The 24,798-nt window shown below is 59.7% G+C and overlaps 1 protein-coding gene across 30 annotated transcripts in view; it reads right to left on the bottom strand.

Moving 5' to 3' along the window:
* The window catches only part of CACNA1G (calcium voltage-gated channel subunit alpha1 G), a gene marked incomplete at both ends in the record, with an annotated part of 61,679 nt that overhangs the window by 4,178 nt on the left and 32,703 nt on the right, over positions 1 to 24,798 (bottom strand). For 2 of the 30 annotated variants that reach the window (XM_082861673.1, XM_082861691.1), the window contains 20 exons: positions 3,089 to 3,442; positions 3,779 to 3,900; positions 3,995 to 4,073; positions 4,206 to 4,276; positions 4,537 to 4,670; positions 5,362 to 5,471; positions 6,230 to 6,381; positions 11,425 to 11,478; positions 13,286 to 13,478; positions 14,273 to 14,362; positions 14,929 to 15,054; positions 16,514 to 16,640; positions 17,458 to 17,642; positions 17,778 to 17,846; positions 19,697 to 19,820; positions 20,042 to 20,142; positions 21,031 to 21,462; positions 22,237 to 22,430; positions 22,514 to 22,598; positions 24,061 to 24,129. In XM_082861673.1, coding sequence (XP_082717799.1) covers positions 3,089 to 3,442; positions 3,779 to 3,900; positions 3,995 to 4,073; positions 4,206 to 4,276; positions 4,537 to 4,670; positions 5,362 to 5,471; positions 6,230 to 6,381; positions 11,425 to 11,478; positions 13,286 to 13,478; positions 14,273 to 14,362; positions 14,929 to 15,054; positions 16,514 to 16,640; positions 17,458 to 17,642; positions 17,778 to 17,846; positions 19,697 to 19,820; positions 20,042 to 20,142; positions 21,031 to 21,462; positions 22,237 to 22,430; positions 22,514 to 22,598; positions 24,061 to 24,129 — 2,871 coding nt within the window. Of the gene's footprint in view, positions 1 to 148; positions 284 to 2,210; positions 2,355 to 3,088; positions 3,443 to 3,778; positions 3,901 to 3,994; positions 4,074 to 4,205; positions 4,277 to 4,536; positions 4,671 to 5,361; positions 5,472 to 6,229; positions 6,382 to 11,424; positions 11,479 to 13,264; positions 13,479 to 14,272; positions 14,363 to 14,928; positions 15,055 to 16,513; positions 16,641 to 17,457; positions 17,643 to 17,777; positions 17,847 to 19,696; positions 19,821 to 20,041; positions 20,143 to 21,030; positions 21,463 to 22,236; positions 22,431 to 22,513; positions 22,599 to 24,060; positions 24,130 to 24,798 lie in introns of all 30 variants that reach the window. The other 28 variants (XM_082861674.1, XM_082861692.1, XM_082861678.1 and 25 more) reach the window with 25 other exon arrangements.

Here is a 24,798-nt window from a genome sequence, read left to right as displayed (position 1 = left end):
TGAACGACCTAGCAAAGCCTAGAGCACTAAGTGTTGCCTCCGGGTGGGGCCTGGTGTCAGAGTGAGAGGAGGGGAGGGAGCTGGAGCCCTGCAGCCAGCCCGGCCCCTGGGGAGGCAGGGGGAGCAGTGGGGGGCTGTGTGTATGTACATTGCTCTCCAGGGCACTAAGTAAGAGTGTGTGAGTGTCATCAGGCAAAGAGTCATCCGTCAGAGCTACAGAGCAGGACAGTTCAGACACAATCTCTGACGTCAGAGACAGAGCCTCCGTCTCAGCTAGAGGGATCTAGACAGGGAGAGAGATGATCAGGCATAAGAAACAGAGACAGCGCACATTCTCGTGTGTGCACGCACACACACGCACACGCACACACACGCGCGCGCGCGCGTGCGCACACAGAGCCCCTCCTCCCCGTCACAAAGCGTAAGGAGAAAAGGCCTCCTTTCTCTCTCCCCACCCCTTTCCCAAGTAAACTGAGAGCGCCTCCCCTCCCCCCCCAAACCCCTGCTCTGATCAGAGAGGCTGCGCAGGCAGCAAAGAGCCAGGGCAAACACTGACAAAGCAGGAGGCACAGAAACACGTTCTAAAGATGCCCCAGGAACCTTGACAGCCCCTCCCACACTACCACCACCCAGGGAGGGAGCAGGGAGGGGGAAGATCCCAGGAAAAAAATGAAGAAAGGTCCGCAAAGCGCCTCTCTGCTCCCAGCACAGACAGAGCAGCATGGGGGGGGCGGGCGGTGCTGGGGACAAATCTGCCAATCTGATGACTGCTTTCTGACTATTCTCTCTGCTTCCAAAAGCCTGGCAGAACTCGGCCTCCCCCCAGGTTCTGGCGTCTCCCCTCCTGGGCCCTCCTCCGCCTGCCCTCTCCAGCTTAGGTTCTGGGAGATGCTCTCCTCCCGCTGGTCTGAACTGGGCACACTGGGTTGGGCCACCACAGCGTCTGTCTGGCTCACCTGGGATCTGCAGCCGGGCTTCAGTGCCTACGGGGCCCTGGGGGAGAGCGGGGCCATGCCTCCCAGATGAGCTGACTGCCTGGTCACCTTCTCAACACCCTCCTCTCTCCCAGCACCCTTCCCCATGAGCTTCCTTCAGGATGGGAGGCCTTGGGAAGGGACTTGCTTTCCCACTGATCGTTCTAGGTCGTTGCCAGGTTCAGGTCCCTATAGTCTATCTGAGGCTGAATCCCAACAAGAGGTCAGGAACCCTAGAGGCAAGGTCCCTTCCTAGTTGAGGATCACCATCCCTTTCTCTGATCAGGCTACAGGCGTCCCAGGCGCTGGGAACCGGCTTGCCCGCGCCGTCGTCCATCATGGCCCGCGGAACACTAGGCTCTCTACCTCCAGCTGATACCTGTCTCCTTGCTTCCGCTCTGGGTCTACCGGGGGCTCTCCTGCAGTCCTTGACCTAGTGGGAGGGTTGGTGGGGTGCACCTCCAAGTGGAGGGGGTCAGAGGCGGCCAGACAGGTCCCAAGAGGAGAAGGAAGAGGACCCCAGAAAGCAGATCGCAGTGAAATGGGATTGGGGGAGAAAAGTATGTGGTGCTGTGGGAGGGGCAGGGCTTGGGGAGGAAGCCAAGTCCTATTTCACACGAGGTCCCCGGAACCCACTCCCAGCTGGAGCCTTCCACCCACTCTCAGGACCAGGTCAGAAGCCACTGGCTACGGATAGCACCCATCATGCCCAGCTGTTTCGTTAGCTTAAAAAGCCACCAAACAGAGGACTGGGGAGGGGAGGGCACTGGATACGGAGAAGAAGGAGACTGTGTTCTAAGACATGTCCCTCAGTGGGTCCCCTGGCCACCTGCACTCTCCCCCGAAGCACCTCTCCCCTGGATCTGGTACCTCACTCCCCCTACCCGCTAAGGTCCCACTGCCAACTTGTCTTCTGCTCCATCCATCTCTTTTCTTCCAGGTTCTTTCTTACAACAGCCCTCTCCAGACCCCTCCTCCAAGTATCCTTCTCCCTCAGAAGTGCAATCTCAGCATTCCTACCTTCCAACCATGTGTTCCAGAGGTTGATCTCAGCCTGAAGAACCCCTGGCTGCCTCCTGCCAGGCCCAAAGCTCAACTGAGGCCCTGAGGCTGTTCTTTCCCCAGACACCCAATGGGCAGGAAATACCCTCCCCGACCCCGTCCCCAGAAGCATGGCACAGCATGGTACAGCCCAGCACAGTCAGGAGAAGGGGCACAGCACAGGGACACAGTAACCTGTGGGTTGGAGCCGCCCAGGCTGCGGGTGGGAGGGAAGGCAGAGGGCGGGCCTCCTGGGCCTGCCAGCTCGTCCATCAGCTTCAGCTCCCCCTCCAGGGAGCCCTGGATCAGCAGGGATATGGTGTCAAACAGCTGTCTGTCCTGGGGAGGACCAGCCCATAAGGGGAGCCAGAGAGTCAGGGGCGTGGGGGTCAGAGGAGCAGTAACGGGAAATGTCATGGCAGGGGATTGAGAAGAGTCAGAGAGAGAGAAAGAGGTCACACGCGTGCGCACACACGTACACACACACACACGCACGCACACGCACACACACAACAATAACAACAAAGAGACAGAGAAGGAGGAGGGGATGTGGAAGGTGGGGAAGAGAGAGGTGTGGGAGGAGGAAGAAGAGATGGGAGACGGAACATGAGAAGAGCCCACAGGGGGAGAAGGAGAAGGAAAGAGAAGAGACCAGGGGAAAAGATTGAGAGATGGAATCAGGCAGGTTGAAAGGGGGGGAAGGAAAGAGGTTTGGCAAAATCAGGGCGAGAGGGTAAGAAAGAAACAGGAAGGAAACAGAAAACAGCCTTGAACCTAAGAGCCAGGAAGGGGAGTCCGGGCCGAACGGGAGGCACCGGGACGGATGAGGCAGCACGTGTGCCAGCGGCTTGCCGGGGTGGCCCCACGCTGTGAGCGCAGGCAGCCACCTCTGGGGCTGGGCAGGGGCCTGCTCACCCCTCCACATGCAGGCAGGGGGTCAGACGACTCAGGACGAGCCCCAGGGTCTGCTTGCCGCCCGCTCCCTGTACACCACCCAACCACCGAGCCGCTGAGCACCCATGCCACCGGTCTCCGTCCCACACCCCCTTGAGGCGAAGGGGGTGTTTGCTCACCATGGGGTGCTCCAGGGAGAAGTGGGAGACTGCTTCAGCATGGGCTGCAGCATGTGGGGCCCCAGGCTTGGGGCTGCCAGGGCTGTCGGGGCCCTCGGCCCCAGGCCAGAGGAAGGGGCTGCCCGGTGGCGAGGGGGCCTGTGGGCTGAGCGGCTTCATCTCCAGCTCCAGCTCAGCCTCCAGTTCGGCCTCCTCCTTGGCCTCCTTGTTGCTCTCCTCCAGGTGCTTCATCAGCACAGCAATCACCACGTTGACCAGCACAAACTGGGCTGTCAGCACGAAGGACACGAAGTAGATGGGCGAGATGACCGTGTTGTAGCAGGTGGACTCCTGGTCACAGTCCCGGAGGGTGTCCTGGGGAGGCGGGTTAGAAAGGTGAGGTTGTGAGGACAGCGGACAGAGCCATCCTGGGAAATCAGGTCTCTGGTGTCACGGAGCTTTGCAGGGGGAGAAGGAAGGGCAGGAGGAGGGAGTGACGGTGTCCTGTGGGCAGAAGAGTAGTAGACACCGTCCTGGGAAGTGTGAGTCAGAGCATGTCCTGGGGAGAGGGAGTTCCAGAGTGTTCCGGCCTGGGGGACAGGAGGTTACATGCTTTTATTCACATCCAGTTCATCTTGAGCCAAGAGGTGGGGCTGTCTCCTTGGGGCCCGGGCCAGCCCTGGGAGGGACCTCGCTGCGGTGGGCTCTCACCTTCATAATGCCATTCCAGTTGTCACCTGTGGAGACTCGGAAGAGGGTCAGGAAGGCCATGCCAAAGTTCCGGAAGGTGGCATGGCGGCCCAGGCCCTCGCAGGGGTGTGTCTCGTCACACTCTGGAGGAGAAGGGAAGGGGACAGAGGCCCGAGTTAGTCCGGCAGCTCCTGGGTCTCCAGCCCTGGCTCCTCTGCCCTCCCTACCCCAACTCACCCAAGTCTCCAAAGAGCTCCACGCCCAGAGCTGCAAAGATGAAAAACAACAACATGAAGAGAAGTCCCAGGTTCCCCACCTGGAAAAGAGGAAAAGAAATGGAAAAGGTGCCACCGGATCTCCCAGCCAGCTTTCCTGAGCCCCCGCCCCTTTGGAGAGCACCCCTCCTTCCCGAGAGGACCCTTCCCACCCACCCCCGCCTCCCAGCTACCTGGGGCAGGGCCTGCATCACTGTGTCCAGCAGCGCCCGCATGCCCACAGCCATCTTCAGCAGCTTTAGCACTGCAGGACAGGACAACGTCGTGAGCTGGCCCCTCTGGGTCCCAGGTCACACAGCTGGTGGAGCCAGGGCCGGGCTGCCATGGCTTCACCCCCACCCTCGGCCCAGCTCCCAGCTTTCCCTTCTGGCAGAGGCTGGAAGAAAGGCTCACGGAACCCACACCCACCCCATCCCTAGCCAGGCAGAGCTGAGCCCTGCCATCTCCCCCTGGGCAGGTCACCCTGGGAGGGTGGCCATGGTGGGCAGGCAGCCGGGCACTGACCTCGGGCGATACGCAACACCCTCATGATTCGGATGATGGTGGGGTTGATGGGCAGTGAGGCGTTGACCTCGATCTCCTCCAGCGTGATGCCCATGATGGACAGCAGCACAATGGCCAGGTCCAGCTGGTTCCACCTGAAAGCCCAGGACACAGCTCCCTGAGGGGGGGCACTGCAGAGGAGGGGGCAGGCATGGCAACACGAGTGGCACGTTCTCAGCCACAGAAAGGAGAGTGGAGGTCAGCCTGTCCAGCCTTTCCATCCTGCAGAGAAGCGGTGGTTTATCTAGTCCCACAGCCGGTCGGTGGCACAGGTAGGGCTAGGACTTTAGCTCGAGGGCCTCTGCTTTTCGTTTTTTATCTAGCATTAATATGGTATCTGCTCTGTGCCAAGCACTATTTGAAAGACTTTACAAATAGGAACTCACAATCTTCACAACTCTGTGATGTCGATACAGCTATTATATCCCATTCTACGGATGAGGAAACGGAGAGCGATTAGGTAACTTACCCAAACTTACCCGCTTCTAAGTAATGGAGCCAGGATTCAGATCTGTCCAGGCAGTCTGGCTCCAGTCTAAGCCACACTGGTTTTCAGCTGTCAGTGTCTGCAGGCTCTGCCTTGCCAAGCTTCCTCCCTTCCCTCCCATCCCTCAGGCCCTGGATATACCCCCGCCCCCAGCCCACCGTCAGCCCTGGGTAGGCCCTGGAGTGCAGTCTGAACCTCCGGAGTCAAGAAAGGTCTTCAGGCACTAGACCCGCCGGGGCATCTCCCCAGGAGAACACACCCTTTTGCCCACTTCCCTACTCCCCTCCCCTCTCTTTTACCTGTCCTGGAAGAACCGTCGAAAGCCAAAGGCCACCAGTTTGAAAACTGACTCCAAGACGAAGATGACAGTGAAGATGTAGTTGCAGATCTTCAGAGCCTCGTCCAGGATCTGGCAGGGATGGAGGCAAGATGCAGGGTCTCTTAAGGCCCAGGGACGATGCCTGCCCTGACCCCTCCATCATTCTTCCCAGATCTGGGAGACAAGGTGAGTCTAAGGGGGCCTTTCATCTCTTCCCACCATGATGGCTGACCATTGGTCACCACTCTAGGGTAGAGTAGGGTTCTCATTCACATGCGTGATCCAAACTTCGTGTTGAAGGATCTCTCTCCTTGAGGGTCAGTGAGGAGATCACATGAGAATGTGCTGGAAGGCACAGAATGCTAGAACTGGAAGGGGCCTTTTGCATTATCAATTCAATGTCCCTATTTTACAGATGGGAAAACTGAGACGTGGAAGGCAGCTGACGGAGGCTTATTTGAGAGGTGGCAAGATCACAGGGAGGTTTGGAGCTGGATGTTCACGAGAATTTCAACTCCAGAAGGGCAGGCACTGGTCCGCCTTCTTTACCCTCAAAGGTCCAGTGCGTTTAAGATACTCAATAAATATCTGCTGGGTGAAGAAACCAGGTCCTCTACTTCCTAGCTGTGTGACCTTAATCAAGTCAACTAACCTCTCTGAGCCTCAGTGTCCTCATCTGTAAAACCAAGATGAGACCGATCTTCAGAGGGTCACTGCAAGGGGTACAAGAGGACCCCCTCTAGGGCACCCAGCACTCGCCGGAGGCGCTCTGGCTCAGGCTGGGTTAGATTCACCTGGCAGGCCCATGGCTGGAGGTGGGGTCCAGATGGCCAGTCACTTGCTCCTACCTGGGGCTGCTGGTAGTGCTCCATGGCCATAGTGACCACGTTCAGCCCAATGACACCCGTGATGAAGAGATCCAGGTAGTGGCTGGTACACAGGTGGTGGACGAGGAGCCGGAAGCGGGAGTAGTCCGAGTAGTAGGGTTTGCACTGGGCCTCTGGTGGGGCAGCGGGGCAGGGAGGGGGGAACAGAGCAGCCATCGGGCCCTGCCCCCTGCATCCCCTCCACCCACAGTCCCTCACAGCCACCAGCCTCCAATGCCAGAAACATTCCAGCGTCATCAGCATCCTCATCCTCCACGCACTGCCCTTTGGGGGCAGGGCCAGCTCTCTCAGGGTCACCCCTCCAAGCATTTGCTCTACTGGCTGCAGTTGGGCAAAGAAGGGGTCAGGACATGCAGAGCTCCCCACCCACATTAGACACCAGGTGAGCCCCCTTCCCGAGGCAGCCTCCCAAATCCAGCAGCCCCTCGGAACACCCTCAACTCGATGTTCTGCAGCAAGGCCAGATCAGTAGATGAAAAACGACCGGTCTTATTGGACTCAGAGGAAGCTCCGTCAATGCAGAGGGGAAGGCTCTTGCTCCCCCACCAAGCTCAGCCTCTCGAGGGGAGCAGAGGAGGTTACACAGAGCTGGGATTTGGAGATAAAACCGGAGATTGGAAATTGGACATCCTGTTGGCTGGCTGCCCCAACCCACCGAGAGGGCCTCCGGGGGCGGGGGCAGGGTCTGGGCCTCCTGAACCCTCACGTGGGGGAGGGAGGAGGGGCGGCCACAGGGCTCTGCTCTGGCGCACCTGAAGGGCTCACCCAGTTTCTAATGAGGCTGTGCCCAGCCTGCTCCTGGGAGCCGGGGCCGCTTCCCCTGCAGGCTGGGCTGGAAGCACTGTCTGAGATCTGTCAGAGGCATCGTATTTCTCTCGTAATTAGTGAACCACTTAGTTATAAAAATCATGGTGCCAGAAGGTTGACCTACTAAAGCAGGCAGAATGAATCTGGGGGCGGGAGATTACAGGGGGCCCTTCCTCCACGTGTGAGGAAAGGCCATGCCAAGTTGGGGATACGTGTCATCAGAGGCAGCTGACAGATTGGGTCCCCAGGCAGCCACAAAGAAAGAAGAGGCACCCCGTGGGGAGGCTTGGGGCAGCCTCAGGTCCCAGACAGCCCTTCCCCCTCAGGAGGTCTAGGGCGGAAGCCAGCGAGCCGGGGCTGCAGCCTCTGAGGACTGTGCCAGGGGCGGCAGGAAGCTTTGGGCTCAGGCCAGCTTGGTTATAACTGTCCTTTCCCATGCAGGACTGTTAACAGAGAGGTAAACTGAGGCGGGGAGCGGCCTGGGTGGGCCCCCACCAAAGGCCAAAGGCAGAAGAGTACCCAAGAGCTGCCCGTCCAGCCTCACCAGAGGCCACGCACCGGCATCGGCCTTGAGGTGTGGATAACCGAGAGGCAGAGAGCCCCAGGTGTTCTGGCGCACCGTACGGCGCGCTGGGCCATCGTTCTGTTTCCAGGGACGGGCCAGTCAGCTGTGGCTTTGTTTGCTCAGGCAGCCCTCCCGGCCCCCAGGGGAATGGGGGTGGAGCGGCTGGGGTCAGGGGACAGCATGAGGCCACAGGCCATCCACACAGCGATGCTATCGTGGAGGGTGACTGGGCGAGCCAGCCTCTTCCTTCCTTCCTTCGGTACCCACAGAACCAGAGGGCGCTAGGCGCCCAGCCGTGCCTTAGCAGCTGGAACTCTCTCCCTGCATTGACCTCCATAAGTGCCGGAAGCACCCAATTATGCTAAACTAGGAATGGAGAATTAACTGAAATGTTTGAACACAATTAGGTTAGAAAGAGGGGCTCATTACTAGCCCCGTTATTAGCTGAGACAATGCAGAGGAGAGGTCGGGAGAGTCCGCCCCTCCCCTGTCACCCCAGTCTGACTGTGTTGGCAGCCCCAGGCCAGATGGAGCGGCTGTCACCACCTCCTGGCCTTGCTCTAGGAGTCTGAGGAACGGGTGGAGGCCCAGAGGGAAGGTGGGGGGCAGGACGACTGAAGCAGGGCATCTGTTCACAGAGACCGGTCCCAGGCCCTTGAGGTCTGTCCAGAGCCCTTCTACCCTCGGCCTGGACCCCAGACCAGCAGGTGCCCAGGCTGCCAGAAATCCCCCCATTAGAACACAGGTCCAAAGAGTACCAGGGCCGACCTGATAAGCGTCTCCTCCGCCAAACCCTTTGTTTTACAGCGGGAGAGAAGGAGGCCCATCAAAAAGTGAGTTATCTACACATTGGGAGGCAGCAGCGGAGCCGGGACCTGAACTCCCAGCCCCAGTCCCTCACCAGCTGCCAGGTGGGTTTAGACGCAAAGCCTTGGGGCTTTGGCCCGGATGGTGCCCTCGAAGAGTTTGCCCAAAGGCTCTTGTTGCTGGGCTCTGAACGATGCCACGCCCCTTTTGCTCCCGGACCTCGGTTCTACAGGCAAGCACCTGGGCTCAGAGAAGAAATTGAGAACCCCTGGGAGGAGCCTTGGGTGGGTGTGCTGCTCTGACAGCTCCAGCTGTAGCCCAGGAGGGGCCTTGACCAGTGGTCACTGGCACGTCGGCAGCCCTGGCCCCATCTCCCTGCCTCCTACCAGTATGAGCCGCCTTAGGTGGAGAAAATACCAGAGTCAGACAGCGGGGAGAAGGGAACCCCTAGGACTGCCCAGCCCCCAGTCAGGGGCGGGAGCAGAGGAGAGGTGCAGTAGGGGGTGCAAGGCTGTGAGTGAGAACCACAGGCACAGTGAGTTAGTAGGGGTCCCCGGGAGCGCGAGGCACAGCCAGGGCGGAGGGTTTGCAAAGGAGTGTGGTGGGGCTAGGAGGAAGGCAGGGGTCACTCCCAGGGACACAGGCCCCCATGACAGAGGCCCCCTTCAGCTGCTATAGCCAGGCCCGATCAGTGGGTCCTGACGGAAGGAGAGAGCGTGAGTGGAGGTAGGTGCCCCAGGAGGCCGAGGGGAGCAGAGCTGGTGCTGGAGGCTGAGTGATCGCTTGAGGCTGCCTTGCTTGTGCGGCAGCCCCGGTCTCTCCTTCCACCTGGAAGCTGGGCTGGACCCAGGTGTCTGGTCAGGACCATTTTCCTGATAATCAAAGACTCTTCCCTTCTGCCTTTCCCTGGGATATGTCTGCTCCGCCTCTGCTGGGGGCAGCACAGGGTGGGAGTGGTGCTGGCAGGGGGGTATGGTGCACGTGTTTGATTCCAGCAGCCCCGGACTGGAGGGTGTGATGTCATCCCCATCACACCGTTGGGTAGACTGAGGCACTATCATCGCCACCCCCTGATTGGAGATGCAGACGCTCGCGTCCTACCCTGGACCACTCTGTGAGAATCTCTAAGGTGGGGCTCAGTGGGGAATCTGTGTTTTAATATGTCCTCTGGGTGATTCTCAGGCACGGTGAAATCTGAAAAGCTCTAGTGTGGACCACACAGAACACAAGGTTTGGGAAAGAGGAATATGGGGTGATGTGAGCCCTCGTTTGGGGTCTCTGAGTCTTCATTACCAGCTGGAAGGGTAAGACACTGTTGTAACCAGTGTACATACCTGCCTGTGCCGACAGGAGCATGGCAGGGTATCCCCAGAAGCGGGGGTGCAGTGTGAGAGTAAAGAGAGTGTTTAGCATTAAGTGGGTGTGTCAGGAGAACGGCCTCGGGGGCCACGGGAATCTGCACGTGTTGATTTTTGGGGGAGAAACCTCTGTGGGCCAGCCCTGTGGTATCCTGGCATGAGTGTGTATGTGCAGACACGTCAGCCTACAGACCAGGTGAACCCGTAAGGGAAAAGCTGAAGGCCACGTCCCCTCACCCTCCTCTCATTCCCTAACACATCAGGGACTCACAGTACAGCCTGACTCTGAGATGTGGGGCCCAGGCAATCCAGACACAAAGCAGCTGGGGCCTCTTGAGCCCACAGATGGTCTCTCAGTGCCAAACATCACAGCTCAGCACCGCGGGGACAGGAGATATCGACCCACCCAGGGCCTCAGGGGTGACCTCTCAAATGGCAGCTCAGGGGGTCCCCTTTGATCAGGCAGCCCAGCACCACAGGGCAGCGTCTGCTGGAGTCAGGCTCCTGGGAGAATGCAGAAAAGTGGAGAAAGGTACAGCCCATGGTTCCCAGCCTGGAGTCCCAATCCCTCAGCCGCCTGAGGAGGCAGCCACGTGGGGGTCCTTAGGTTCTTCTCAATATTTCTAAAGGCTTATAAGAAATCAGATGCCTGTGCTAAGACCCCACAAGCTAATTTAATGGCAAAATGGTCTCTGCTATCGTTCAGTGCGAAAGCTTCTGCAGCTCAGAAGCTCTGATTAGCAATTAGATGTGCCGTTGATTAATAAAAACGGTGAAACAAAGTCATAATTGAAGTGCTCTCAACTTCAATGACAGTCTGTTAAAATGTGGGGTCTGTTGGAGGAGATGACAAGGGGGGCCCACGGGGATGAACAGGTTGGGAACCGCTGGGTGGAGACATCAGAGGGTGTAACGAGGCGCCACAACTCTGTCACAGACTCTCAAAACCTCTGAACCTCTGTCTGGGGGCTGTGTTGGGAGAGCAGGGGCCAAAGGACCAGGGGAGGGCAGGCAGAACCAGGAAGGCCTTCCCAGGGACACGGCTCTCAAAGAGAATGACCCAACTCACGCCCAAATCTTTGGCTTTTGGGGGAGAAGCATGTGGCTAACTCGGGCCTTTGATTCCTAATTCCTGCTGGTCGTAGCGATGACGTGGCCACTGCAATTACTTGACCACTAATGAGTCTGTTCAATTATTCATCGTTACATTTTTAAAACAAATCCGCTCCTTCTCTGCTCCTCTTATCCTGTTCGCTTGGATCAAAGTATCCCCTTCAGACATAAGGAGGCAGGAGAGATTGCCGCTCTGATAATCGAACAGTGTGACCTGGGACGAGGTGGCAGGGGGCTGGGAGCTCGGGCCTCGGAAGCCTGGCCAGACAAGGAGGGTCCACCAAGAGAAGCTGGATGGAGGGGTGTGCTAAGGCCCTCACCTCCTGTCCAGCTAGCACAGGCCTATGGGATGCCACGGAGCCCGGCACCCCAGGGACCCTTAGCCCTCACCCTGAGAGGACAGAATCAGTGAGCCATGGAGAGGGAGCAAAGAGGATGCCGGCACGCATGAGGCGGGCCTGACTGCCCGGGCCACACCCTGGAACCCACAACCCCAGACGCAGTACCTGGCGCCGCGCTGGCTGAGCTGCCGGAAGCAATTACATCGTCCAGCATTAGATCTAAAAGAACGAAACACGACATCGGTCACTGGCCGGACCAGGTGGGCTGGGCTGGGCCCCCTCAGCAGCTTGCTCCCCCTGGGCTCTGACCCTCACTCTTCCTGTGAATAGGGCGTGCTGCGCAAGGGCTCGTCCTGAGCGCCAGCCCCAGACTCGGGCACAGGGCGCTCGAGGAAGCTGAGCCGTTCGGCCAGCTCCTCAGGGTCACAGGGGCAGGGAGTCGGAGGCATGGGGAGGGGAGGAAGCCTGTCCTCAGAACAGATGTCCACTCCTACCCGTGCTGCGGCCTCAGCAGCACCTGAGAAGGCTGCAGACCCCGGAAGGGGAGCCAGCTGGTCAGGCAGGGCCACGGGTGCCTCCTGCCAAAAGAGTTCCATCTGCAGATGTCCTGCCGAGAGGGCAGACTGCAAGGAGGGGCGGCGTGGGAGCATGGCTGCCGGGGGCAGTGCGCCTGCTCAGCCTCAGCGGTCCACAGGGAGCCACGATGGGGCCCCTAGCCCAGATCTGCTGCCCAGAGGCCAGTGTCCCCGCCCCGCCCACTGGAGCAGCCCCGCCTCTCACAGGGAGCGTGGGCTCTGTCTCACCCAACCTCCCCCACACCCCCCTACAGCCCTCCCCTCGCTCCAGGTGCCTTCACAGGTGGCAGGAGATAGAGCCAGGGGCTGAGGGGGGCACCGCAGCCCCCGACCCTCTTGGTAGTACTCACATTTCAACAAACCAAAGGGAAAACTCAGAGCACCTCAGGGATCTTATCAGCATAAGAAAGACGGTTGTGAAAGGGTAGAGAGAGGAGGGGAAACCCACAGACCAAACAGAGGCAGACACACAAAGGCCTTGAGAAACCCACACATAAAGACACTTAGAGAGACGTGGGCAGTGACTGAGAGAGAGTCCCACAGATTGTCGAGTACCAGACAGAGAGGCAGGAGTCCTGCAGACGGGGAGGGGAGCCAAGTGCAGACACATCTGCAGACACACGGGGAGACAACAGGACCCGCACGCCTGTCACCCCTCGCGTCCTCCCTGGAATCTGGGTGTCTTTCGCTTAGCCTCGGCCCGCCCACTGGCATGAGAGTGTGAGGAGGGAGGAGGTGGGGGCCTCACCCGGCCAATGGCAAGAGATATTGGAGATCCAAGGTGAGGGGCTGAAGGGTCTAAGTCCAGAGCGCCATGACCTTAGAGTTCCTGTGACCTCAGACCTTCCCTGAGCTGAGGGAGTACTTTTGTACCGCTTGGCAAAAAAAAGGACAGTCGGGAAGCCAGGGAGTTTTTCTGGAGATAGGGAGGAAGGAGGGGTCTGGGGTTTGCTCACGCCACGGTCCATCTGTAGGTTCTGCTGAGGCCTTGCCCAGCAGCTACAGACACTGGGTCGCCACAGGATGAAGATGCTTGCCCGCCAGCGCTGGGGCAGGCAAGGCTGGCACTTGGGCCAAGCCCGGGGTCAATGGGCACTGGCACGGGGCAAGGCGGCAGGATTTTCATCCCATGAGGCTCCTCTCAGAGTCGAGCTGGGAGGGATCGTGCATCAGCTCCCACCTGGCATCATCTGGGGAGCACAATGCTGAGACCGGGAGCCCCGCAGGGGGGTAGCTCCCCTGCCCTCACAGGGCTGAACTGGTCCGCTTCATGCAGGCTCTAGAGGCTGACATGCTCTCGAGGGGAAGGGGGAGGGGAGGGGGTGGGAGCATCTTCTCCCTGCCCCAGCCCCAGCCCCTAGCCCCTAGCCCCCTACAGTCGCAAGGCCAAGGTCAAGTACGACTCAGAGAGATGTGGAAAGACTACCGACCAGCCATCTGCTTCTCCTTACTCCTTCTCTTTTTCTCCAATCTCCGTAGACGCTTCTCCTCCCGCCGCCGGGCCTCCTCCTCCTCCTGGTGCTGCCGACACTTGTGGAAGTTCTCCACCACCACGCCCACGAACATGTTCAGGACAAAGAAGGCCACGATGAGCAGGAACGAGATGAAGTACAGCAGCATCCAGGGGTTGTGGTTCATGATGGGCTGGTGGGGAGCAGGAAGGACAAAGTGGAGATATTAGCGCAAGGGTAACTGTCACAGGTGCTGCCCTACAGCCTGCGTTCCTTAATACAGGGCCTGTGCACTCAGTTACGCAGACCCAGCAGGTGATGTAAAGGAATGATGTGGGTTTGGTGTTAGGCAGTAGGGAAAGGTGGGGACTGTGGCTAAATATAGAGAGTGGATGTTCTATCCAAAGGGGGCAGCTGCTTCTTTGATTCAGCTGACTCCTGCCCTTCAGGAATTCAAGCCCAGTGTTTCCAGATCTTTGGACTTCTCCTGAGCAGGCCCAAATCCAGATTTTCATGTAAAATTTGTCAATTTTTTTTTTTTTTTGTGGTACACGGGCCTCTCACTGCTGTGGCCTCTCCCGCTGCGGAGCACAGGCTCCGACGCGTAGGCTCAGCGGCCATGGCTCACGGGCCCAGCCGCTCCGCGGCACGCGGGATCCTCCCGGACCAGGGCACGAACCCGCGTCCCCTGCATCGGCAGGCGGACTCTCAACCACTGCGCCACCAGGGAAGCCCAAATTTGTCAATTTCTAACTGCTTACCACTAATTCAAAAAGTTTTAAATATGTTGCAAGCCAATAAAGCATGACCGGATTTGCCCACAGGCCACCAGTTACAGCCTCTGCTGTCAGAGGTGATGCCTCTTGGATGGCGTTTTGCCAACCTGCCTTGCTGTCTTTCTGTCCAAGCCTACGCCCATCACACCTGGAGTTGGCCGACGGTGAGTGACCTGAGCGCAAAGATGGATCCTGCCCACCTCAGCCCTACCTGCTGGTCCACACCGACAGCGTCCAGCCCATCGTACATGATATCCACCCAGCCGTCCTTAGAGGCCAGCACGAACAGGGACATTAGGGCCTGCGGGGGGGGGGAGGAAAGGACCACTTGAAACCTAGGATGCATGGTCAAGCCACCCACCACTTCCACCCAAAGCACGTCCTGGCAGTAGCTCGGGAGACCCTAGGCCTTCGGAGTCGCGCTCCAGGCCCCGGGAGAGCTCTCTTTCCCAAGTCTCCCTGGCTGCTCTGAAGCCGGAAGAGCCGTGGGAGACGACCTCAGCCAGGTAGAGCAAGGGACCCCAGGGTCCTGGAAATCCGGAAACCACAACCAGGGTGGGGCAGGGAAATAAACCAGCAACGCTGAGCGAGCTGTTTCATTTTCTACATTTCTGTTTCTGTGAATGTGGAGTGAGAAATAGAATCATCTTGACAATATGCCTGCACCTTGTACCGTGCCAAACAGATACACACCTCATCGCACTGTATCCTCACGGCTCCCCTCCAAGGAGATCCCATTAGGACCCATTCACTAGCTGATGAGACAGAGGCGGGCCAGTTGCCCTGCACGCATCACTAAGCATGGACTTGTGTCCTCCCCAGACTCCTGCCACCACTCCCACCTCCACCTTGCAGCCTGGGGCTCACCTGGCCGAGGTTGTCAAAGTTGTACTTGTGCCGGACCCACCGGTAACTGGCCTCAGCACAGTCTGACTTGTTAGTGATGTTCCTGGTGTCCTCGCCCTGGCACACGAAGAACTTCCCTTTGAAGAGCTGAACACACACATACCCGGAGACAGAGAGAAGTGAGCTGTGAGCACAGCAAGCCCAGACCAGCCCTGGGGCTTAAGAGCTCTGGGCACTCCCTGGGTGAGGGCCAGGAGCTCGGTCAGGTCAGAGAAACCCTGACAGGAGCCTCCCCTGCAGGCACCCCTTTCTCGGGGCTCCTTGGAGCAGAGGCCCTGGAGAGGAAGGAAAGGTCCTTGGGGAGGGCACTGGGAAAGGGTGGAAGGAGGGGAATAGTCATTCACTTTCTACAAAGGGGGAGGCCCGTGATTCTCCAAGTGGGGCCCCTGGACCAGCCTCACGAGCACCATCTGGGAATGTGCTCCAAAGTACAAATTCTCAGGACCACCCCCAACCCAGTGAGGCAGGCACTCTAGGGGAGGGCCGAGGGATCTGGATTAATGGACCCCACTTAACAGATGAGGAAAACTGAGGCTCAGAGAAGTAAATTCACTCATTAAGGCCATACAACCAGTAGGTGGTGGAAAGGGGGCCCGAGCTCAGGTCTTTCCGACTGGAAAGCTCACCCTCACTCCAGAACAGACAAGGCTATGACTGTGGGGAAGGGATTTGAGGGACAGGAGGACCGGGGGGCCTAAGTAGGCCAAAAGTAAGGGAAGGGGAAGGGGCACCGGGTGTGCAGAGAGGCACCACGCAGCCCTGGCAAACGTACACCAGACTGGTCTCTAGAGCCGGAGGATTCGAGGAAACACAAGAATACCCCATCCCCAGGGCAGAGTGGATACCCCAAGGAGCCAAAGGAAGGGATAGGGATGGGGGTGGCCACCCAGGAGCTCCCTCTGGCCCGACAGCAGCCATCTACGCTGCAGCTGAAACATCTGGAGCCTGGGGCGAGGCGGGTGCTCCGGAAGAGCAGGACGGAGGGGCTCCCCTGGCTCCCGGAGGCGCCGGCTGAATCCTGCAGGCAGCTCCCTTTCTTTTTCCTCCAAAGCCAAGTTCCCTCCCTGGGACGGAGGCCAAGTTTCCCCAGCAGCCCCCACTTCCTGCCTCGTCTAGGGTCTGCACCCGCCTGCCTGCCAGCTCCCTGCTAACCTGGCCCAGCTGCCTGGGCCCTGGATCCCCGGGCCTGGCCTGCAGCCCACCCGCTCCAGCAGGGAAGGAAGGGAGGGGATCCCTGAGCAGACTGTGGGCCAAGGCCAGCGTCTGCGCTTGGAGTGGCGCGTGAGAGGGCAGAGCGGCAGCCTGCGTGGGCACTGGCCAGAGCCCAAGGCCCTGTCCCCTTTGTGGCCTCTTCCAGGTTCCCAGTTTTCTCCAGAATGCCCAGGAGGCAAAGGGGCCTGAGGCCTCGGGCTAGGAGGGAAGCATCCCTATTTATTCTTCTCTGGGATAAAGGGGGCGGCGGCACCTGGAGCCGCAGCACCCCGGGGCCAAGAAGAAGGCTACTCCTCAGGTTTCTGCTGACAGCTGGCCCCAGACCCCCACAAACCTGCACCCCCAGGATGCCAAAAATGATGAAGAAGGCGCAACAGATGACCACAATGTTGCCAATGGGCTTCAGCGAGGACATCAGCGTTTCCACCACCAGCTTCAGCCCCTGTGCCCGACTGATTACCCTGGGGAGGGAGGGAGGGGGGTAAGAGGGGTTCCCGGCTCAGACGCTCCCTTGCCCCCTGCCCTGCTTGCCACTCCCTCCCATCTTGGCTCACTTGTCCCCATCCTGGGCTCTAGTGGAGGGAAGAGGTTGACACTCTGGGCTTACAGTGCAGACACCCCCCACCCACCCCCAGACCTCCACCTCCACTGCCAGGATGTCAAAGGATTACCTGATGGGGCTGGGGTGCTGATTCAACCCAGGGATGCAGTGTGTTGTGGGGATGGGGAGATAAACTTGTGCGGAGCACGTAGAGGGCAGGCAGGGACGGAAGGGGTGGGGAGGTGGGTCATCACAGCCAGGAAAACCCTCGCTGGTCAGTCAGTATCCACCCCGTTCACGTTCCCACCCACGGAAATTCCCGACTCTGGGCGGGGGTCGGGGTGACTGCCTTATTGGTGAGATCCCCTGCTACAAGTGTTACCTGGACCTGGCGGGTAGTCCCCGGGATTGGGGGGGAAAAGCGGGGGAAAGCAGGAAACAAAGTCTGTCACTTCACGGGGAAGGCCAAGTGTCACCCCTGAGGGTACCACCCGAGGGAGAGCTGCAGCTGAAGGATGTGAGGGTCCTGCCTATGGCCACTTGTACTGTGCCCTGCAGGAGTGTGTCACGTGGCGGGGGTCACTGAGGGGGGTGCCCGTGGAGGGAGACTGCTGGGGTCGCAGTCAAACCCAGTGAGAAGCGATGTCTGGAGTGGGGGACAGGGCTCCCTGTGCGGTCAAGGCAGGAAGCAGGGGCAGGTGGGGCGCTGGCCGTCGGGGTGTGCCTGCCCAGGGCACCTGAGCGGGCGCAGGGTTCGCAGCAGCCGAAGCACCCTCAGCATGCCGAGGATCTTGGTGCCGCTGTCGGAGACCATGGACACCAGGATGTCGATGATGGAGATGAGCACCAGCAGGCCATCCAAAACGTTCCAGCTGCTGCGCAGGTAGGCCTGCTCCCCGAAGCACCAGCCCAGCGCCACCACCTGAGGACGCCCGTGCGTCACCGGCACCGCCGCCTCCCTGCAGTCAGTCCCCAGCCCTGCCCTCCATTTGTGACCCAGGCTCTCCACCCCCACCGAGCGCCAGATGGCTCCAAACCAACGCCGACCCCACGTCACCTTCACTGTCATCTCAGCCAGAAAGACTGCGGTGAAGATGTAATTGGAGAGGGTCAGGAAGATGCGTTCCTGTAAGAGAGAGCGGGCAGGTGTCGCCACTGGGACCCCCTCCTCGGGCCATGTCTGCTCTGCACACGGAAGCCAGGAGCTGCCTCCAATGTCTGACTCAGAACGAACCCCCCCACTCTCCCCAGCAAAGCAGACAATCTCCTTCCTGCTCTCCCCCCCTCCGCCACTCAGACACACACACACACACACACACACACACACACACACACGCACACACACGGAGAAGGCGTCAAGCCCCGACTCACTTGCAGCTCTGGCCACAGTCCCACTCTTGCCCCTGAACAGAACTGCCCCCCCCACTACCTCCCGGAGCGGCCTTGAGGGGAAAGTGCTTCCCACCGCAGTGCTGTCATCTGAGCCCCGTATCGCAGGCCCTATTCATCAATTCCTTTCTTAAAACTGGAGCAGGATTTAGCTTGATCTCTTGACGCCCCATCCTACTCTCCTCTGCTCCACGCACTGGCTTTCCTGCTGTGCCCCAGAAATGGAGCCGCAGGGCAAGCTGGGGGCCTGAGTACAGGCTGTGCGTCCCCAGGCACCATATTTATGCCAGGCATAGGGTGAAGCAGGGCAGGAAAGAAGGCGACCCAATCCCCTGATATCTGTGGGCTGATTCCATCGTTGGGTGGCCAAGAGAGGGGTGTAGAGAGCTGGAGAGGCGGCGGCAGGCAAAGTGTGAGTGTCAGAGGGAGTGAGAAGCAGCGAAAGGGGAGAGGGAGAAGCACACACGTGACAGAGCTAGAGATGGAGGGGCTGAGTGGGAAGGTGGGGGAGAGACGTGGCCACAGTGAGCTCTGAGGCAGGGCCCTGGGCAGGAGGCAGACAAGGGGGCCAGTGTGACCAGCCACCCTTGCTCCAGGGGTGGGGGTCCCCGGTGCTGTGCTCTCTCACCTATTCCCAGGCTGGCCCTCCACTCCCCAGGCTCCCTTCACCACCACCACCACCCGCCCCCCACACTGGCCTGGCTGGAGCCCACCCTAATGGAAAACAGAAGCCCCAGAAATGTCGAAAACTGAACAATGGTATGCGAGGCAGCAAGGAGGGGCGGAGACCACCTCCAAGCTAGTGGTGAAAGATGCCAGGAGGGGCAGCAGAGCCCCCCACCCTTCTAGGACCTGGATCGCTGTGGGGCGACAGGCTGCGATGCCAGGCTGGGGAGAGACAGCTCCCAGGACCGGCTGGGCCCATCCTGAAGAGGTCAGGCCCGGGGGAGTATGTCCAGATGCGCTGGCCCATGGCCTCTCCTCTCCTTCCGAGGAGGACTGGCAGGTTCACAGCCAAGCAGAAGTGACCAGCAGTCCTCCAAATGCCCCTGAAACCCTACTTGCCTGTGACCTGGCAGTACCCTGAGGAGCAAAGGGCAGCTTCCCTCCCTGACGTGGCACCGCCAATGGGGCAGGCTGGGCAGGATGCCTCCCCGTCAGTCACCGGGTCCTGGAGACCCTCTGCCACTCAGCCCGGCCAGGGCCAGTCTCACTGTTGGCCTCACCATGACACTCCCTGACTCACATACAGGCCTCACAAGCCCCCGGCGCATGAGAGCAGGCCATCTGCAAACAGCTGGGTGCCACGAAGCTCACTTTTCCCCAGGCAGGCGAGGAGAAAGGCCCACTCCCCCAGCTGGCTGCTGTGTCACAGAAGGGAAACGGAGGCCGGCGGGGGACACAGGAGGCACCCTGGGGCATCAGTTGCACGGGTCAGAGTCAGAGAGATTCCTGGCTCCCTGCCTCCGTGTCTCTCCGGGCCGCCCTGCCCGCCTGGCTCGCTGCGTGCGTGCTAACCCGCTAATCCGGGAGGGCTGGGCGCCACGCAGGCGCTCAGAAGCCGCTGTGTCAGCCCCAGTGACTCACAGCGCTGTGGGGGTCGATCTTGGGGCGCTCCATGGCGATGGTGATGCAGTTGAGGAAGATGATGACGAGGACCACATGGTCGAACATCTTGTGGGTGATGATTCGGTGACACAGGAGGCGGAACCTGCTCCGGGACAGAGGCAAAGGCTGAGTCGGGGGGAGCAGGAGGCGGGGACAGCAGTAAGGGGCACTGCCCCTCCCCATCCTGGGCCCTCCCATCCCCAGGCCCCGCTCTCATCCTCCCCCACGTCAGGAGACACTTCTAGCATCCCTGGGACGGAGCTGCAGGAGAATTTCCCACGAGAAGGAGAGGTTGGGGTGCAGGTCAGGGACCCTCTTGCTGACCTTGACTGAGGAGGGAAGATGTAGGCAGACCAGGAGTCTCGCTCCAGGCAGCAGGCAGGGAGCCGGGCCCGGACCCACGCTCTCATCCTTTCCCCTTTGCTCTGTAGAAGGATGACCCGGGATGTGAGCAGGGCCAGGCCTCCAAGTTCCTGATCCCTGGTTCCTCAGCGGCCCCGTGGCCCTCACGCCTGGTCTACCCTCTCCACTCTGGCCCAGCCCTATGCCTGGCTTCTCTTCCTGTATTCTTAAAACCACTGCAGCATCTCCCCAAAGTCCCCCTCAGCCGCTGAGCATGCCTCCCTTCCTTCGTCTCCCCAACCCCTCGCTTCCCCCGGGCTCTCCTCTCTTCCCGTCTCTGCCTCCAGCCCAGCCCCCTGCCTGCGTTCCCTCCTTCCCTCCCCGGCGGGCTTGGAAGCCACATCAATTATCAGACACTGTCCCCATCACAGCTGCCTGTTCGAAGACACACCTGGCATGAGGAGACACTGGACCTTTCTCACATGCTAACCCTGGGGTCCCAGTTCCCTGAGGCCCATCCCCAGGGTTAACGGTGGTGGTGGGGTTGGGAAAAGGGTGAATGGGTAAAAGTGGGTGTGAGATCAAGGCTTGTGATGAGGTAGAGGTGAGAGAGGGGGACAGAGGAGGGTATCAGTTTGGAGAGATGAGTGATGGGTCTTTCTGAGTCACAGTGGGAGGGCCATGAAAGATTCATACGCATCTGCCCGAAGCCATTCTTATCCACCAAGGATGCAGAGCTGCAGACCCAGGCGTGACAAGGATCTGGGGCTTGGTGGGACGGGCAGAGGGAGAAAGGGGCTCTTTGAAGCCTGGCTTCAGGGATGATAGCCCTCGAGATCCTTTGGGCGTGTTGGTAACTCCCTGAATGCCATACAACTGGGAGGGGGTCGTCCAGTCCTGCACCAGGTCAGGCACAGCTCCCCTCACTCAAGGTCAGGGGTGAGAGGTCACTGTGCCCACAGGGGCCTCACCAAGTTGCCCTCGTCATCGCCATCGTCCCCATCCAGTGGGGGATCGTCGGGCCGCAGGGCCCGGGTCAGGCGTCCTGGAGCTGACTTGCCGTTGCAATCCTGGTGCTCAGAGGCTGAGCTGCGGCCACTGGCTGTGCGGTGCAGCCCGGGCACCTGCAGTGTGTCCGGCAGGTCAAAGGAGCTCTTAGCTTCCCGCTCCAGGGAGCCCCTGCGGCGGCCGTCGCTGCCCGCTGGGCTGGCGCGCTCTTCTTCCGAGCTCTCCTGCTCATCCTGGCTCTCCTGGCCGTCGCCCGACAACAGGGACCTCCGCTCCCCACTCGGGCTCCTCCGCTTCAGGCTGGGGGCGCGGCCCAGGCTGTTCCGGCTGGAGCGCCTGCTAGTCCAGCGGCTCGCTGCGCTCCAGGGACTGTGCGGGGAGCTGCGGGCGCTCGGCTGGGGGCCGCACGGAGGAGAGAGTGGTCTCAACCAGGGCCTCACGGCCCCACGCCCCTTCACATGCATCCCGGCTCCCGTGAGCCTCTCTGGCCTCACATCAGGGACAGAGGTATGAGCAGGAGCCCTGGACCTGGATGCCTGGACTCACACCATCTGTGCGACCTTGGGCAAGTCACTAACCCTCTGCGTGCCTCAGTTCCTCATCTGTAAAAGCGATATGACCCTAGCACCTGTTCCTCATTTAGGTGAGTGGCAGTGAGAGCGTGGGCCCTGACACCAACCTCCTGGATTAAAGTGCTGGCTCTGTCGCCTGCTCACTGTGGAGCTTCCCACAGATCACTTTGGCAATCTGAGACTCAGGTCCCCTTCTGAAAAATGGGGATGATATTGGTACCTACCAGATGGTTGCTGTGAGGACCTCGTGCATTAAGAACACTTATACGCAATGTCTAGAACAGCGCCTGGCACGGAATCAGTAACTGGGTGGGGTTTGCTATTATTAAGATGAGGCTTTCCCTCCCGTTCTACAGAGGGAAATGAGTCTCCTCCAAGGACACTCGGAGAACAGAAGAAATAGAATCAGAACTCTGCTCTTTTGCCCCCAAGGCTAGGGCTCCTGTGCCTGCCTGCATCACCAGCCCCGCTGACGCCCCCTGGGCCTTGTCTACGCTGTGGCTCAGGGGCTGTCTCCCTAGGCCTGCCCATTCCACCTCTCTTCCTTTCTGATGCCTGTACATCTCCCACTGTCGGGCCCCCACAGGCACCCCCTACCGGTGACTTCGTCTCGTGGGGTGCCCCCGGTTCAGCCGACCCACTGCTGCTGGCGCGGCGGGACGCAGGACCCAGAACCTCGGCCAGGCCAGTGCTGGAGCTCTTGGGCAGCGACATGGGTGTGGCGGCCGTGTGGATGATGAGCGGGGGCAACAGGCTCCTCCGCAGCTCCGGGTGCTCTCCCAGAGACACCACTGCAGGGGGAGAGACGGAGAGACCCTGAGTCCACTCAAGGCTGGCCTAGAGCCAGGGGCTGCCCCCGCAGAGAGATACTCACAGGCCAAGCGCTTCTTCCTGTCCCCATCGCCATCCAGGCTGGGCGAGAAGAAATCGGGCTCTGACTCGGACTTGGTGGCGTCTCCCTAGGGTGGGAGAGCAGCGGGCCATTAGGAACCAGGCCGGGCAGGGGTTGGTAGGGTGGACCGAGGTCTCCCTGTCTTCACACGCACACACCACATATAGGCCACAAGGAACCAGCAACTACGGCACGAGGCATGCACTGGCTCAGGCCAGACCACCCAGGCTCGGGGCCCAGGGCTCTCAAGGGCCCGTGATACCTCAGAGAAGCCCACGGCTATCCCCAGAACCCACAGCACAACCATCATGGCTGGGACTGGCTTCAAGAATGGCTGAGGGGAGAGGGGATAGCCCGGCAGGCAGGTGGCACAGGCCAGAGGGAGCTGGGGACCTGGGTGAAGTAGTCACTAGAGCCTCATTTCCAAAGGCCACTTGTGCCCTCTGCCTTGCCTCCATGGCTGCCCTCCCCTGAGCCTCAGACCCAAGGCCCCAGAGCAAAACTGAAGGACCCCAGACAGAGCAGCTCAGCCCAAGGACGCAACTTCAGTCCCTCTGCTTCTTCCCTCCATCTTCCCCAAGCCCCCACCTTCTCCCCTGGCCCCGTTTTTACCTCTCTCCCTGGCTCTGGGACAGTTTTTTCTTCCTCCTTAGCAGGTCAGTAGGCTCCCCAGTAATTACACACTTCTCCTTAAGAAGTTATTAAGAAATACTTGATTGCTACTTTTGATAAGGACATAAATATTGCGTAATTGGCATCTCGGGGGATCATTTTCATTAACTCAGTTTACGTCCCTAACAAGGCCTTTAATTATCAAGTGGGATCTCCAGGGGCTGCTTGGGATGCGCAGCGCCATGGGGTCCCCTGGCAACCCTGGCTTTGCCCGAATTCTGGTGCCAGTGCAGGACACGGCAGGGCACAGGCTCAGTGTGGGGGCCAGGGGAGGAGCACGCCCCCGAGTACCTGCTGGACCTTCTGGGTGGTCAAGGGGCCAGAGACACAGAAGTAGATTTTAAATTCTGGTACGTTCTGGCAAGAGGCACACCCACCCCCACGTCCTCCAAAGCCTTGTTCTGAGCTGAGACAGCTTGTGGGGTCTCCACCAGAGGCTCAAGGCGAGGAGGAGAGGAGAGAGATGGGGGAGCACACGGTCTGCGGCCACAGATCCCGACTTCGCTGAGGCCCGACGACCCAGACTCCTCGGGGGCCGCAGTGCAGGTACACACATGCGGTGTACCACACACGTGCACACAGAGGATTCTAAGTCCCTTCCTTCTCCGGCCCATCCACTGGTCTGGTGGGACGGATTGGCACCCTTTGCGGGTGAACAGGGCAGAGGCAAGGAGGCCCTCCCCTCAAACGTCCTCAAGGGGGAAGGGACTTAAAATCAAAGCAAACCTCACGACACCAAGGACCACCATGGCCACCACAGGTTGCACAGCAGCTGAGCGTGAACACAAGCACAGACACGGAGGCAGAATGGGGGCACGGGGCACGGGGGGCATGCCGACTCATGATCGCATACCTACCCCCTGGGAGTCGACAGGCAGCTGAATACAGCTTAACTGTCCACTCGCATCTTCCCGTTTGCTGATTTCCTACAGGGAGAGGGGGAGGCAGGGGACGGGCGCTGGTTACAGGCGCCGGGCTTTCAAACAGCAGCAATGTTGAAAGAGGAGGAAGAAAAGGAGGGGTGCAAACCCAACAGTGGGGGAAATGAGACATGGGGTGGGGGAGGAGAAGGGAGGGAACAGTATGGCCTTCCAGAATTCAACCACAGGAGCCAGAATGAACCTGAAGGGTGAGGGCAGAGGCCACAGAGATGGGAACAAGGGCAGGGAAGGAGACGGAGCCCTCCATTAATCCTAATAATACCAGCTATCGTTCCCTGGGGGCGTGGCAGGCATCACACAGCTGCTGCATTAACAGTAGCTCACCTCCTCTCCAGGTGGGAAGGAGGTGCAGCGAGCACCATCTTAGAGAAAGCGCCTGAGGTTTGGAGAAGTTAAGAAAACTGCCCCAAGTCACACAGAGACCGAGAGATGCATCTGGGCCTCGTACCTGAGTCTCCAGCTCACCCTTCACTGGCTCTGAAGCAGCCGGCAGGGAGGGTGGGAAGGAGGGCTGGGTGGAAGTCAGAGGTGGGGGAGGAGACAAAAGGCCGGAGCAAGCAAAGGCCTCTTCACTCCTAACTCCAAACCAGATGCTCCTACCAAGACGGGGTGTGACAAGTGACACTGGGATGATGGCTACAGTGTTGTTTGATA

Source organism: Leucopleurus acutus (assembly GCF_964270905.1).
Source record: "Leucopleurus acutus genome assembly, chromosome: 19".
Lineage (NCBI taxonomy): Eukaryota > Metazoa > Chordata > Mammalia > Artiodactyla > Delphinidae > Leucopleurus > Leucopleurus acutus.
The sequence above is the reverse complement of the archived record's forward strand: the minus strand, read 5'-3'. Positions and strand labels throughout refer to the sequence as shown.